The 13,675-nt window shown below is 34.1% G+C and overlaps 1 protein-coding gene across 1 annotated transcript; it reads left to right on the forward strand.

The window, feature by feature from the left end:
- The first annotated feature begins 6,788 nt into the window (after positions 1-6,788).
- LOC126776626 (uncharacterized) lies at positions 6,789-11,745 on the forward strand. Its single transcript, XM_050499276.1, has 4 exons — positions 6,789-6,803; positions 7,174-7,339; positions 7,700-7,815; positions 8,146-11,745. Exons 1-4 carry the CDS (start codon positions 6,789-6,791, stop codon positions 11,740-11,742), a joined length of 3,894 nt encoding a protein of 1,297 aa, XP_050355233.1. The 3' UTR covers positions 11,743-11,745.
- Positions 11,746-13,675: the final 1,930 nt, after the last annotated feature.

Below are 13,675 nucleotides of genomic sequence, written 5' to 3' on the forward strand. Positions count from 1 at the left end.
GTCGTCCTCGTGTTACTGGCTTTCAGTAAGTATTCATGTTCATTACCATTATTCCTTTACAGGCGTTATACCGATAACAATAATTAAATACCGATAAGAATAATACAATATTTACTATTTACTTAATAACCAAATTAAATATAATATGAAAATATCACTTCACTCAAAAAAATTACAAAAGAGAGCAATACGAAGTTCTTTTTTGTCAAAAAGACAAAAAAGAAACTATATAAAAGAGCCTGCCTATGCCTAAAGTAGGCTTTTTTTACAAGCACTTTGGAATCGACATTTTCCGGTTCGGAATGTAGTTTTAAGTAATCTAAGTTACTATTTTCTACCATTTAAATAAAAGTTATATCAAACAAATACAATTAAAATTATATATTTCCTGCTAGTTCTATCTCCACGCTTTTTTTATCATGTATACAGTCTTGTGTTCAGTAATTTGCCTTATTTATTAATGTATTTTTAACAAACGATTTAAATTTAATAATAGATAAAGTTAATAATTAATATCTGTGGAATTTTACTATTGAATCGAATACCTCATACTCGGATGGATTTATTAACTTTGTGGAATAATAACTTGGCGTTTTAAGCTTATCTAAGTTACTATCTTGTATCAGTACATAAATATTTTACACGTATATTATATACATACTTTATCGTACTACGATACGTACGAAAATTTTAAAAGACGCTTTCATAATGACCATGCTTATGAACCTTCTGATGACCTGGTCGGCCTTTATATAGCGCAAGACTGTGCAATCACTGTGACATTTAGATAGGCGAACAGCTTAGATACATTAATGTTGCAGGACAATCTATTGGACACATTTTTGCTTTAATTTACATTATCCTAAAACGTAGAGTGCATTCTAATTACCAGAAAAAAATCTAATTAGCTTAAATTCATTTTAATTAACAATTCATATATAAGTATATTCAGTTCGAAATTATATTTATTTTTCATCCAAAAATTAAGTTATTACATCCGTGTGTTGGTATGTTCGTATTAATATTCAAAACTACAAGTACATGCTGATTTTTATGATTCTGTCACTGTTTTTATGTTTTTTTCTAATCTATATACTAATGGGAAGGTTTAAGTATACAATAAAGACTATTATATACTTATATATAAATTGGATTTATTGACTGACGAAGGCGGTTAATATATAATTAAATATATATAGGCGGTGAAGGCGGCGGTAAATATATAATTAAATAAGTATATAATAAGCACGTTACAGTCTAAATGTTTAAAAATACATAAAACATACAAGAACATGCTATGTACGTATTATATATCATGAAGATGAATCTATAAAAGCGTTAAGTAATGGCTTATTTACGTCCTCCACTAACAAAAGCGTCTCGCAACAGATTATTACGTTTAAGGGCGCGTAGACACATAAGTAGGTATGCTATGATAATTTTATCATTAAAAATTATAGTGTTATCTCGAGCACCACTAATGAAGCAAGCATCGTGAGGAAACCTGCATGCGTCTAATTTTACTAAAATTCTGTCGCATATGTATCCGAAAATCCGCATTGGAGCAGCCTGGTGAAATAAACTCCAAACCTTCTTAAGGGAAGAGAAGCCTTAGTGGGACATCCACGTGCCCGTGTTACTTTATTTATATTTTTACCTTAAAAAAATATGCCTACGCTAGTTTTATTTTGTTATTGGAGAGATTACAGAATTTGTAGCATAAAAATAACTATTTCAACTTAAACCAAACCAATGAGGATGTAATAATAATGAGATTGACATTTTAATATACACAGATCGATTTCAAATAATTTAATTCGCACAGAGATCATTGGTTTATATAGTCTTACAATTATATATTGTGACAGTGGTCATCAAACTTCTGCATGCTAAAATCAAACGTACTTATATCTCAATCTAAAAATTTGTATCGTTACAAGCTATACCCTAGAGTCTAGAACTAGAAAAGCCATTCATAGAGGTTAATTATTACAGTTAACTAAATAATTAATCGATTATTTTCTTTTCATTCTCATCGCATTAATCATCAACCTTCGCATTTTAATACAAAATATTTGTATACCTTGTGTATTCGAATTAAATTATACGAGTTGTGTCGCGTCGTACGCGTGCTATCCGCCTTATTTGCTTTACAGATATCGCTCCATTGATCATAACAGAAAATTGGTACAAAGAAAATCAGCAACCGTCAGTGTTGAAATGTTCTGTGACCGCTATTTATAAGGTCGATAATTGACCAGGGAATCTTGTAAAGGTTACAGTAATGATGTACTCATTTTGCAAGGGTCTTTTCAAAGGTATATTTCTATAGTGAATGGCGATCAATGCTATTCACCATTCAGCTTTATGTTTATTATTAAATTCTTATTTTATTTTAAATACGGTATCTCTTAAAATATGCTTAATAATTAACTAAAATTACCTGCTGGTCCTTCTTGGTGGAATCTTATTTAGAACCGTGGTAGTTTTAAATTTAACTCATCGTATAAAATAGCGATTCAAGATACACTTATATATTAAATATTGTGTCATTATTATATTTATATATAGTAAATAAAATATTAAAACATTGGTATATTAAAAATAATACGTTACGAGAATAAAGAGATGCAAAGTAACAATCTTTTAATTTATTACTAAATAATGATAACTGGTCGCAAAGCCTTTTACCAATTCGCCAATTTAAAAATTATAGTAGGATAACAGATGATTCGAAAATAGATAGAAAACTGAAATAAGAAGTAACCTATTAAAAATACCCATTCGCATTAAAATATTTCACATATATGTCGATCGTTAAGTGAGAACTTTAATATGTTAAAGGTTAAAAAATTATTTGAACAAATAATCCTGTAATCTGAAACAAAGTTCTATCTTTTAATAATGTCTCTTCACACAAAACTTGCAAAATAACAATAACGTGACAAAAGCAAAATCTTGACAAATTCCCACAGATTAAAACAACCAGGTATTTTAGACTGTTCTTAACCCACAATCTACGATCCGAATAACCCCATAATTTGTAACAATACCCCTCATTGTAGATTTGATGAGTCAATAGTCAAATAGAAGAGCACTTTCTGAACTGCGGAAATGTCAGGATTGTGTGTCATTTGGAAAATTAGATCGTTACGACAGAGACAAGAGATTAAAAATAGTTCCACCGTGATCGAATTTCAAACATCGAACGATGTGTTTATATTTTTGCAATAGCTGTTATTTGTGTGTCTGTTGCAGGGTTATTGTAATTTCAATTAAAAAAAATCCTGGTGACATTATAATATCACAGAATTTTGTCAATTGTTTCAATTTCTTTGAGTAATAGAATATAATTCATTAATATTGAGAATCAATGTATTTGTTTTAATAATTTCACTAAATCATTAAATAAAATAAAACACGTAATACTAAATACAGGCATAAAAAAATTTAAATATTATAGCAAACGGCCTACGGTAATTAAAATGCAATTGAACCTTTTTTATGGCTTTCGGTTCTGCGGATGATGATGCTTAAGCCCATCATAATCGTATATTACTAAAAAAATAGCGAAAAGTCAACCTTTAATGGATTTGGTATTAAACTAACTTATACATGATATGCATTATGTTTGGCCGCGGAGCGGGAACGCGAGGAGAGTGCCTCCGCTGACCCGCTTCGCTAAAGAAGACCGGGGAGAAGACATCGGCGCTATGCGCATCTTCTCCTCCCGCCGTAAGTGTCGCCGGGGCCAGGGGGTCTCTGTACCCCGAGTACCCCCTAGGATTTGGAGGCCCGCAGAAGCGGGCCAACCGTCGGGACGGCACGGTAGTATGCTCAAGCGATTCCGTGACGTCCCCCGACAAGACGGAGTGGGTACCGCTGGTTTTTAGTGGGTATTCCGGCGCCTTCAGCGTCGACGTGTCCCACATACCCCCCCACCTCATGTGGAGGAAACACATAAATGTGTTTTTCCAGCGAGAAAAAAAAGGATATGCATTATGTACTCCGGGTATATTATAAATACATAAAAATCTATATATCAGTAGATCATTTTGAAAACAGTAAATCAACATCTTTTAAGAGATTATTTCCATTCAAAAGTTCAAAGTACCTAAGCTGCCAAATAAACATTACTTAAATCTCTTAAGTTTTATTGATAGAGAATCAATGATAGCACATTTATTATTATGGTAATACATATTATATTAAATATAATATATTAAAACCAACTTTATTTCATAGATATAACGGCCATTTTGCATAATCATAAAATGTAAGTCATAAGACAATGAAAACGTAAACTATACAGACTATTATTATTGATTTTTATCGATTACAGATAAAATTGTTTAATAGCATTAACATCTATTACATAAAGCAATATTTTTGTTTTAAATATCAAAACGTATTGTAAAGATTTTGATTGTCCTTCAAATAGTTTAATAGATTAACTATGGTTATAACCGTTAAGAACATGTCAAATTATTAAAAATAATAAATTGTGTATGGTTTCATCTTAACATATTTGATTAGTTGACAGAACGTCACAAGGATAGGTGTGTAGGCTCTATGCCTCTGCCATTATTAATACGTAAAATAATTAATTTTTAGATAAACAAGACTAAAGACTTATTAATAATAATACAATTTCAATAACCCATAATAGAGATTCATAAAAAAAATATTATTATTAATAAAATGTCTGTTTGAACGAGTAACAATAACGAAGCTTTTTTTGACTTGAGTATTTTCATTAAATTATATAAAGAAAAACTGCATCATTATAATATCGAAAATAGAATGATTACTGCATTAATTTTAAAATTAAACAAACAAATTAATGTTAAACAACAACAACAAAAATTATACATATTATAAGCTTAAATTCTTATATAAAATTTCCATTACCTAACCTTAAAAATCCAATAACAACAATCACAAAAACCACAAGCTTTCGTTTTCAATTCCCACTCACGTGAAGACGTGACATAAGGATAACAAGTGAGGTCGGGTCGCGTAGATAGTACGCGGTGAAAGCGCACGTCGATGACTCAGGTTATAAGGCACGACTCTTCGACTAGTCAAGCTTTTTGGCATTACTCGACGTGTTAATTTTTTATTTATATTATTATTATTTTTTTTTTATAGAATAGGAAGGCGGACGAGCATATGGGCCACCTGATGGTAAGTGGTCACCAACGCTCTTAGACATTGGCATTGTAAGAAATGTCAACCATCGCTTACATATCCAATGCGCCATCAACCTTGGGAACTAAGATTTTATGTCCCTTGTTCCTGTAATTACACTGGCTCACTCACCCTTCAAACCGGAACACAACAATATCAAGTATTGCTGTTTTGCGGTAGAATATCTGATGAGTGGGTGGTACCTACCCAGACGAGCTTGCACAAAGCCCTACCACCAGTAAACGGTAGTAAGTTAACGGTACAGTACGTATTTATAATAATTTTGGGCAGAAATCCCGGGTTGGGCTGTAAAAATTGTATAAGTTTTGCTGTTAAGAATATCTATAGCTATTAATTATAGGGAGTTAATTAATAGAGTTACAATCCCGTTGTATTCGCAATGAAAATATTGTAGAGGATATTTCAATATTTAATTTGTAAATCTACACATAAATGAAATGAAATGTCTTTTTGTGATTTCAAAATGCCTATTTTGAAGTTAACATACCGAACCAAAACAAGCTTTTTTTAATATTTATTTATCTGTTTGTCCATGGCTATCTTCAGATATACATTACAAATGCAATTACTTAGACTATTATAGAGAATATTCTATTATTATAGAGAATAAATTACCGTTTATACCTTATTTTTATAAGTCCTCGATGTCATACTTTAATCATAAATATTCACTAAGTATATAACATATGAACAAACACAAAAACGATGTTTGGAACAATAGTGCCTATAGACATCTGATTATCGGAATTGACTATTAGAAAGCCGAATCTTATTCATTGTAAATAACACGAAATGGTCTTTACTTTTTGTATTGCAGTATTTAGTTTATACGTTTATTTGTATTGATCATATTGTGTTATAATGAGATGATTTAATGTTGTGATTATTTGTATAACCAGATTTTGAGCCGGATTTAAATTATATGGTAATAGGTTAGGCAATGAAAGTTTAAACGGATCTGCGGCGTCATTCTATACTCTCTATGTATCTCACTCGTATTTTGATACGTGAATTATAGTTGCGTATAACCTAACGCTACAATTATTACAATGGGTAAATGTCGTTTTTGACGTTTCACGATCCTGTATTAAAGGGCTAGTATTCTGTAGAACTCGCAAATCACCGCAGAAAGCGGTCATAAAAGTAATGCAACATTGACAATAATAATTATAACCTTTCAAAAATACACGCATCAAAATAGTATATCATCATAAATTTGTTATAATGAATTTATGTTTTTTTTTTCTATTTTCAGATTCGTTTCAAACTTGCCATGGAGTTCGAAGAACATCACATCGAAGACGAGTAAGTGATACAATATTATCCTTTATAAAGCTATTAATTATCCCTAAATAATTTGCCGGTTGGCGTGGTTTGTGGATGCTTGCCTTTCACGCCGAAGGTTTTGGGTTCGATTCCCACACAGAATAGATATTTGTGTGCATGAACATGTCTGCTTGTCCTGAGTCTGGGTGTAATTATCTATATAAGTATGTATTTACAAATAGAAACATAAAATAATGAAAACACGTGTAAGTATTCAAGTAATATTTTAATCTATTTTATTATTAAGTATAATGACGTTGTTGAAAGTGAGTACAACCGTCTTTCCGATCATATCAGATTGCCGTCCCAATGGATTATGAAATTGCATCTGTGATACTATGTCCTGCGCAAATGACTCCATCTTGATAATGGCGGCCTTGGTCGAAATCGATCAGGACATCGTCAAGGATGTGCTTTCGAACATGTTATGTACAGTTCGAAAAGTATTTGTTGCAGTTTTACGATCATAGTTCTATGAACTTTATGTTACATTTATTCTGGATGCTTAACACAACATGGTCGAAATAGCACAGGAGCAACTTATCATCATCAACACTTATGCAGGCCTTTATATATATAACAGGTGTATAACGTTGCCATTTTGCCCATTTTCTTATGTCCATAATTTTCTTTAAGGATGCTTCAGACCTTTATCTACCAGCTCCGAGCGCAGAGTCCTTAACAGCAATCGCTCAAGCGATGGGTGCGGCCGGCTTCGAAGACTACACCGAAGGCAAGGCGCTCGTCAAACGACTGATTCCCGCTGACAGCCAGCCTGATTTAGACGTCGTTGAACATTTGGGTATATTCATGTACTATATTGCATTATATACAATTGCTGTCTTTCGGTTGTAAAAATGTGTGAAGCTACACATTAAAGACTTTTTTGTCCTTTATATAACCATTTTTTTTTTATTTCTACTTCAAAACAGTTTCTTAGTTTGTCTTTAGTAGAACGTTAAACCCTAAATTTATTCCAATATAACTTCGTTCTCTTGTGAAAGTAGAGAAGGAACTAGATATCACAGTTACCATATTTAGTAACTTCATATACAATAGCGGACTTTCTACAATGCGATTTATCATTCAAATTCAATTATTTCGTTTCTCGTTCTGCAGTTTTGTTATTGTCTCATATCATAAAACTATGTTATTTCTACAGGAGTTATTGGCAAGGTCGGTGTTGATTTCCCTGCTCTACCCAACATCCCAATTACTGGGTTTAATTGCAAGAACGTGCCTACTGGATATTACGCCGATTTGGAGACTGATTGTCAGGTACCTACTACTACTACTACTACTACTACTAGTAATAAAATATTTTTAGTACAATTAGAAATTTTAGCGATTTAAGTAGAACTCTACAGTCCAAAAATATTGCTTAAAATTTGAATAGAAATAAAAATATGTAAAAACATAAAACTACAAGACTACAAGAAAATAAATAATATATATAAAATATATTATATTTGTGTAAAAAAATAGAACCCTTTCATTTCTAAGCGATTCGATACGACTTTGAAGCTTTTTTAAATACTTAAATGTAATTATCTTGCAAGAAATCTAATATGTATTGTAATGTAGCATAATTATCATTTTTTCTTCCAGGTGTTCCATATCTGTGACACGTCCCGAAAGATATCCTTCCTATGTCCAAATGGCACCATCTTCAGCCAGTCGCATCTCATCTGTGACTGGTGGTTCAAGGTGGATTGTGCATCTGCCCCCGCCCTTTACGAGTCCAGCGTAGAGTATTATTCCAACGAACAAAAGAAGTCACAGAGAGTCAGTCACACTCTCAGCAAGAATCCTGATCTTCAACAAATCGGAGCTGATAGCCATCTTCGCTCAGAATCTAGGAGAACCCCTGTTCCTAGCACTACGGAAAGATTATTAAGACATCGTCAGAAACTTCAAACCGATACTTTACCATCAAGTGCACCGAACACTAAAGCCACAGCACGAAGCTTTCAAACACTGTTCGAAGTAAACCCAACTCAGAGAATCCAACCTGCTACTGCATTCGAGAAAAGAAGAAAAAATATTGTACAATTAATTACTAACAACTTTGATGGGATTCCATTAAAGACGACTTTGCCGGTCTACGACAGTTCTACGCTCAAAAGTAATATTCCTGCATATGATCACAACAGTCTAAAAGAGATGCAAGTGGCAGCAGAAACGGCTTCGTTCGTCCAAAATCAGAATAGACAACTTCTTCAAGAATATAACGCGAAAAACTTCAGACCGTACCCAGTTTATACTCCAAATATTACACCCAAGCCCGCAAAATCTAAGAATAATCCTTCTTTAACCACTCTTTATGACATTCAAGCACCTGCAGAAAAACATATAACCCAGTACCTGCAGGAAGCGACAACAAAGCGGCAAACATTAGTCCCATATACTAAAAGTTATGCTACCACCATTAACGAAAGAAACGAGCCATACACAAGGCCAGGGGTATCGTTACTTAGAGATTTTCTAGAAAAGGAAAAAAATAAATCAATATCCGCAACAACTGAAAAGATATTTGAAGCAACAGCTCGTAGTGATAAATACGAAAGCCAAACCATTCCTGGCAGAAAAGTGACTATTGAAACCAAAGATAGTTATGAATCCGCAACTTGGATTCCACAATCGACTAGAAGTGATAAAACTGAAACTGCATTTTCTGACAGCGAAGTAAATTCGAGCCTCAATCCAACAACTCAAGAAACAACTGAAGCATCTTATAAAGAACGTCGAGATAGACTTATGAGAAAACTTAACTTTGAAGCGAGTGAAACTACCGAACCTGCTGTACCCACTACACCCACTGACAAATATTTCGGAGATCAACCCAATAGAGCTGGGCTATTCGTTCCTCCTTCATTAACACCTAAAACTCTACATTCTTTGGCCATTTACTATGCCACAGCTTTAGACAATTTATCAACAACCACTCCTCCTGAAGAAGGCGAAACGACTACCCCAGCATTTGATGAATACGAGCCAATCGAACAAAGTTTACCAGCACTATTCAGTCATCAGACTATCACCAAATATGGTAGTCTTTTTGGACATGGTTCTAATAATGCTGAACTCTTGGAAGAAATTAAGCTTGATCCGAATGGTACTTTCAACGAACTGGCCGAAGATCTATCAGTACAAATGAGTCAGGGTCCTTTGGCTACGTCTCCTCAAATAAGGGAACTAGCTCAAGTATTCACGCATGCTCTCTCGGCCTATCTTCAAGATCCAGTACAGTTTAGAAAAGTTCTTTCAGACATAAGACCAACACAACCTTCATTTGTTGACATGTTGACAACCAGTGATGAACTTTCTCATACTGAACCAACGACTACAGTTAACGAAGAAGACGATGAGATATTAGGATTTTCGGATGACCACAAAGTACGTGAATCAGAAAACTCTGTCAGAGGAGGTAAAGCTCTTAACCTTGAAATCGATTATCCCACTACGACAGAGGAAACAACTACCACAGCTAAACCTACAACAGAAGCTTTTTCTACATATTCAACAACGACGCCCAGAAATCCATTCAGATGTTGTGGAAGAATATCTGCTTCGTACACTACTGCACCAACACCTAGAGATATTTATTCTACTTTATACCCATACACTCATACGGCAGTTGTAAATATAAATTCATTGATAAACACCAACAATGAAGTAACTCCCACCTCAGACAGCATGACTTTATTTAGGCATGGCTCCGGGAAACCAAATAGCAATATTATATCTTCTTTTGGAAAGACTATTAGCACTTCTGAGGTCACGCCTTTCAATGACTTCTCAGAAGTGACTACTGTTCCTACAGCTTGGGGCGTCGACAGCGTTGATTCTACATTATCTCCAATTACTAACTCACATCAACTTTTTGAGAGTAAAAAACTTAGAGCAACGACTGCCATACCCGAAAGTACACCACTATATTTTACTGAAACTGATAGCATCGAATTAGAAAATGAAGAAGAACTACAAAGAGCTCACAGTCAATCATTTGTGTCGCCTCAAAATAATAATCTACGTCAAGGAAAACAACTTAAACAAGATAATAAAAAGACGGTTAGGAAGCCTTCTGAAGATTTAGAGGCACCTTCACAATCTACTGCTACAGACACTACCACAACAGTACAAATCACAACGCAAGCAACTACGACTCTTAAAGAGCAAACTGAAGCTTTAACCACAGTGAGTCCTCTATCCAGTAGTATATTTACCTCGCCTGACAGTGATAAGTCAACAAACGATTTCCAATGGCAGACTACGTTTGGAAATTGGCAAAGTACAATTCTCGATCCCATGACGTTGAACGATGGTCTCAGTCCTACTGGCCCTGAACAGAGTGTCTCTGAACAGACCCAGCAAACTACCGAATCGACTTCAAACATCGCTACAACTCCCTCAGCCGTTTCTACAACGAACGAACCTATTTTTTCATCGACAGTAAATGTAGAAGTAACAACACCTAGCAACGACCAAAATGAACGTTTCGGTAAATTCCTTCGAGATTCGACGTCCACTGAGCCCGCGCTAGATTTTTCAACGGTGACCGACACAATCGTAGAAAAGGCTAAAGAAATTATGGAAGGTATGAATGCAACTACTACGCAAAAACTAATGAACGTGATGAAGAAAACCAAATCTAAAACAGTAAAACGATTAATACTACTATTAGTACAGACTTGCGATGACGATCATAACTCAACCGCTGAAGCCTCCAAAAAGGCTTTATTAGAAGCTCTCATGGCTGTCTCTCAAAAAGACATGGAGGAAATTGCTAAAGAAGAGGACTTGACCGAAGCGCCATCAACTGTTTCGGATGTAGATTATGTTAAAACGACAGAAATCCATCGCCGAATGGACCGAATGCCAGTGCAAAGACGAGGCAAAAAATTAAACATCGAAGCTGACGCCATAAATTCTCTATCAAATCCATCGACAACGGAAAGTCTGATGACTGATGAGACGACAGAATTAGCAACAATCAGTACAGTGAAGACGACAACGCCCAGTCGCAGAGGCGGTAGGAAATTTTTAGCTAAAACAACAGAATCAGATCAATTTAGAACGACGATAACCTACCGACCGATCGCAGAAGCGAGAGTCGCCCCACAAGGGGATTTGAAAGTGCAATCAGATACAAGAGCATTAGAATTATTAAGGTCCTTATACACTATCGCAGCACGATGGGGATAAATTGACGAAATGCATTATTTATTTGTAACTAGGGTTCGTTACATGTATATTGAACGACAAAAGGTCTAAAGACTCAATTTTATATAAACAAAATGTAAAGATAGTTAATTAGTTTATATAAATAATTCATAAAAGTAATTGAATGCATAAGAGTGGAATTCTTTTTAGGTGAATATGTTAAAGTCGAAGTTGGTATTTAATCCTAGAATGCTCAATTTTGTTCCACCAACGAACCCTAGCTATAATAATATATAAGTATGTGATTCTTTTGTAGATAACACCGAACTATTAGGCCATTTTCTCCTTAATATTTTTATTCAGAGATTGCGAAAATTAAAAAAATCAATCAAAAATGTTTTATACACTAATTAATTTATTGTTTTGTATGTTTTAATTATGACTTGCCGATTAGTATTTTAATTAGAAATAAGAAATAGGTTAATATCGAGTTACCTACGAATTACATTTTGGCGTCTGTTAATCGCCAATCTAAATATTGTAAAGAACTACTCTAAGAGATAATTTAAGACATTTTATACAATAAAATTTAATATAAAATGTATATCGTTTATTATTCGTTTATATGTAATTTTTGATGTTTTCATACAGCTGTAACCTAAATTCTTATCAATGAAAATTATTTATTTTATATAAAATAGTTGACAAACAACGTAGATTAAATAATAATACATAAGAAACTAAAAATAGGACCTTCGTTTACATTTTTTTTGCCAAATTTTCAATTTAAATCGTCCTCAATACAAAGGCTCAATCTCTAACTTTATGCAATCGACCTTCAAAATGACATATTTTATCAAAATACCAAGACAAACATAAATTTTTCATATTAAAAAACCTAACAATATGAAATGTTATATGATCGTATGATCAACACGCTTAAATTTTGCACTTATTATAGCCGTATAATTAAAATTTTTAAATGATTGCACACGAATTTTGTATATCGGCTTAGGATCTATTTAGTTAACCATTACAAAAAGAAATTATTTATTAGTAAATATTTAAGTAGTTTTGAATTGGTATGTTCCATGATTAAATCTGAGTACATGGCCGAGATGGCCTAGTGGTTAGAACGCGTGAATCTTAACCAATGATCGTGGGTTCAAGCCCGGGCAAGCACCACTGAACTTCCATGTGCTTAATTTGTTTATAATTCATCTCGCGCTTGACGGTGAAGGAAAACATCGTGAGGAAACCTGCATGTGTCTGATTTCATTGAAATTCTGCCACATATGTATTCTACCAACCCGCATTGGAGCAGCGTGGTGGAATAAGCTCCAAACCTTCTCCTCAAAAGAGAGAGGAGGCCTTAGCCCAACAGTGGGACATTAACAGGCTGTTACTGTTACTGTACTGTATATATAATGACCCCTGATCTCAAGAGACTGGCCAACTGGCGCAACGGCAAGCCGTCAATCGGCAGAGACAACGTATGACGTTCTTATCGCGACGAAGTCCACATATAGTATAAATAGCAACATATATTATTCACATAGTTTTATTTGCTCTTTATATTTTTTTAGGAAGTATTTATCTTTTTTTTTTTATAGAATAGGAAGGCGATAGATGGTAAGTGGTCACCAACGCTCTTAGACATTAGCATTGTAAGAAATGTCAACCATCGCTTACATATCCAATGCGCCACCAACCTTGGGAACTAAGATTTTATGTCCCTTGTGCCTGTAATTACACTGGCTCACTCACCCTTCAAACCGGAACACAACAATATCAAGTATTGCTGTTTTACGGTAGAATATCTGATGAGTGGGTGGTACCTACCCAGACGAGCTTGCACAAAGCCCTACCACCAGTAGTACAAAGCCCTACCACCAGTAATTTATCGTCGAGGATAGGACACACTGTCAGCTGTTCACAAACTTATTAAAAACATTTGTAGAAATAAAACTTTGAT

The sequence above is a fragment of the Nymphalis io genome, chromosome 20 (genome assembly GCF_905147045.1).
Source record: "Nymphalis io chromosome 20, ilAglIoxx1.1, whole genome shotgun sequence".
Classification (NCBI taxonomy): Eukaryota; Metazoa; Arthropoda; class Insecta; order Lepidoptera; family Nymphalidae; genus Nymphalis; species Nymphalis io.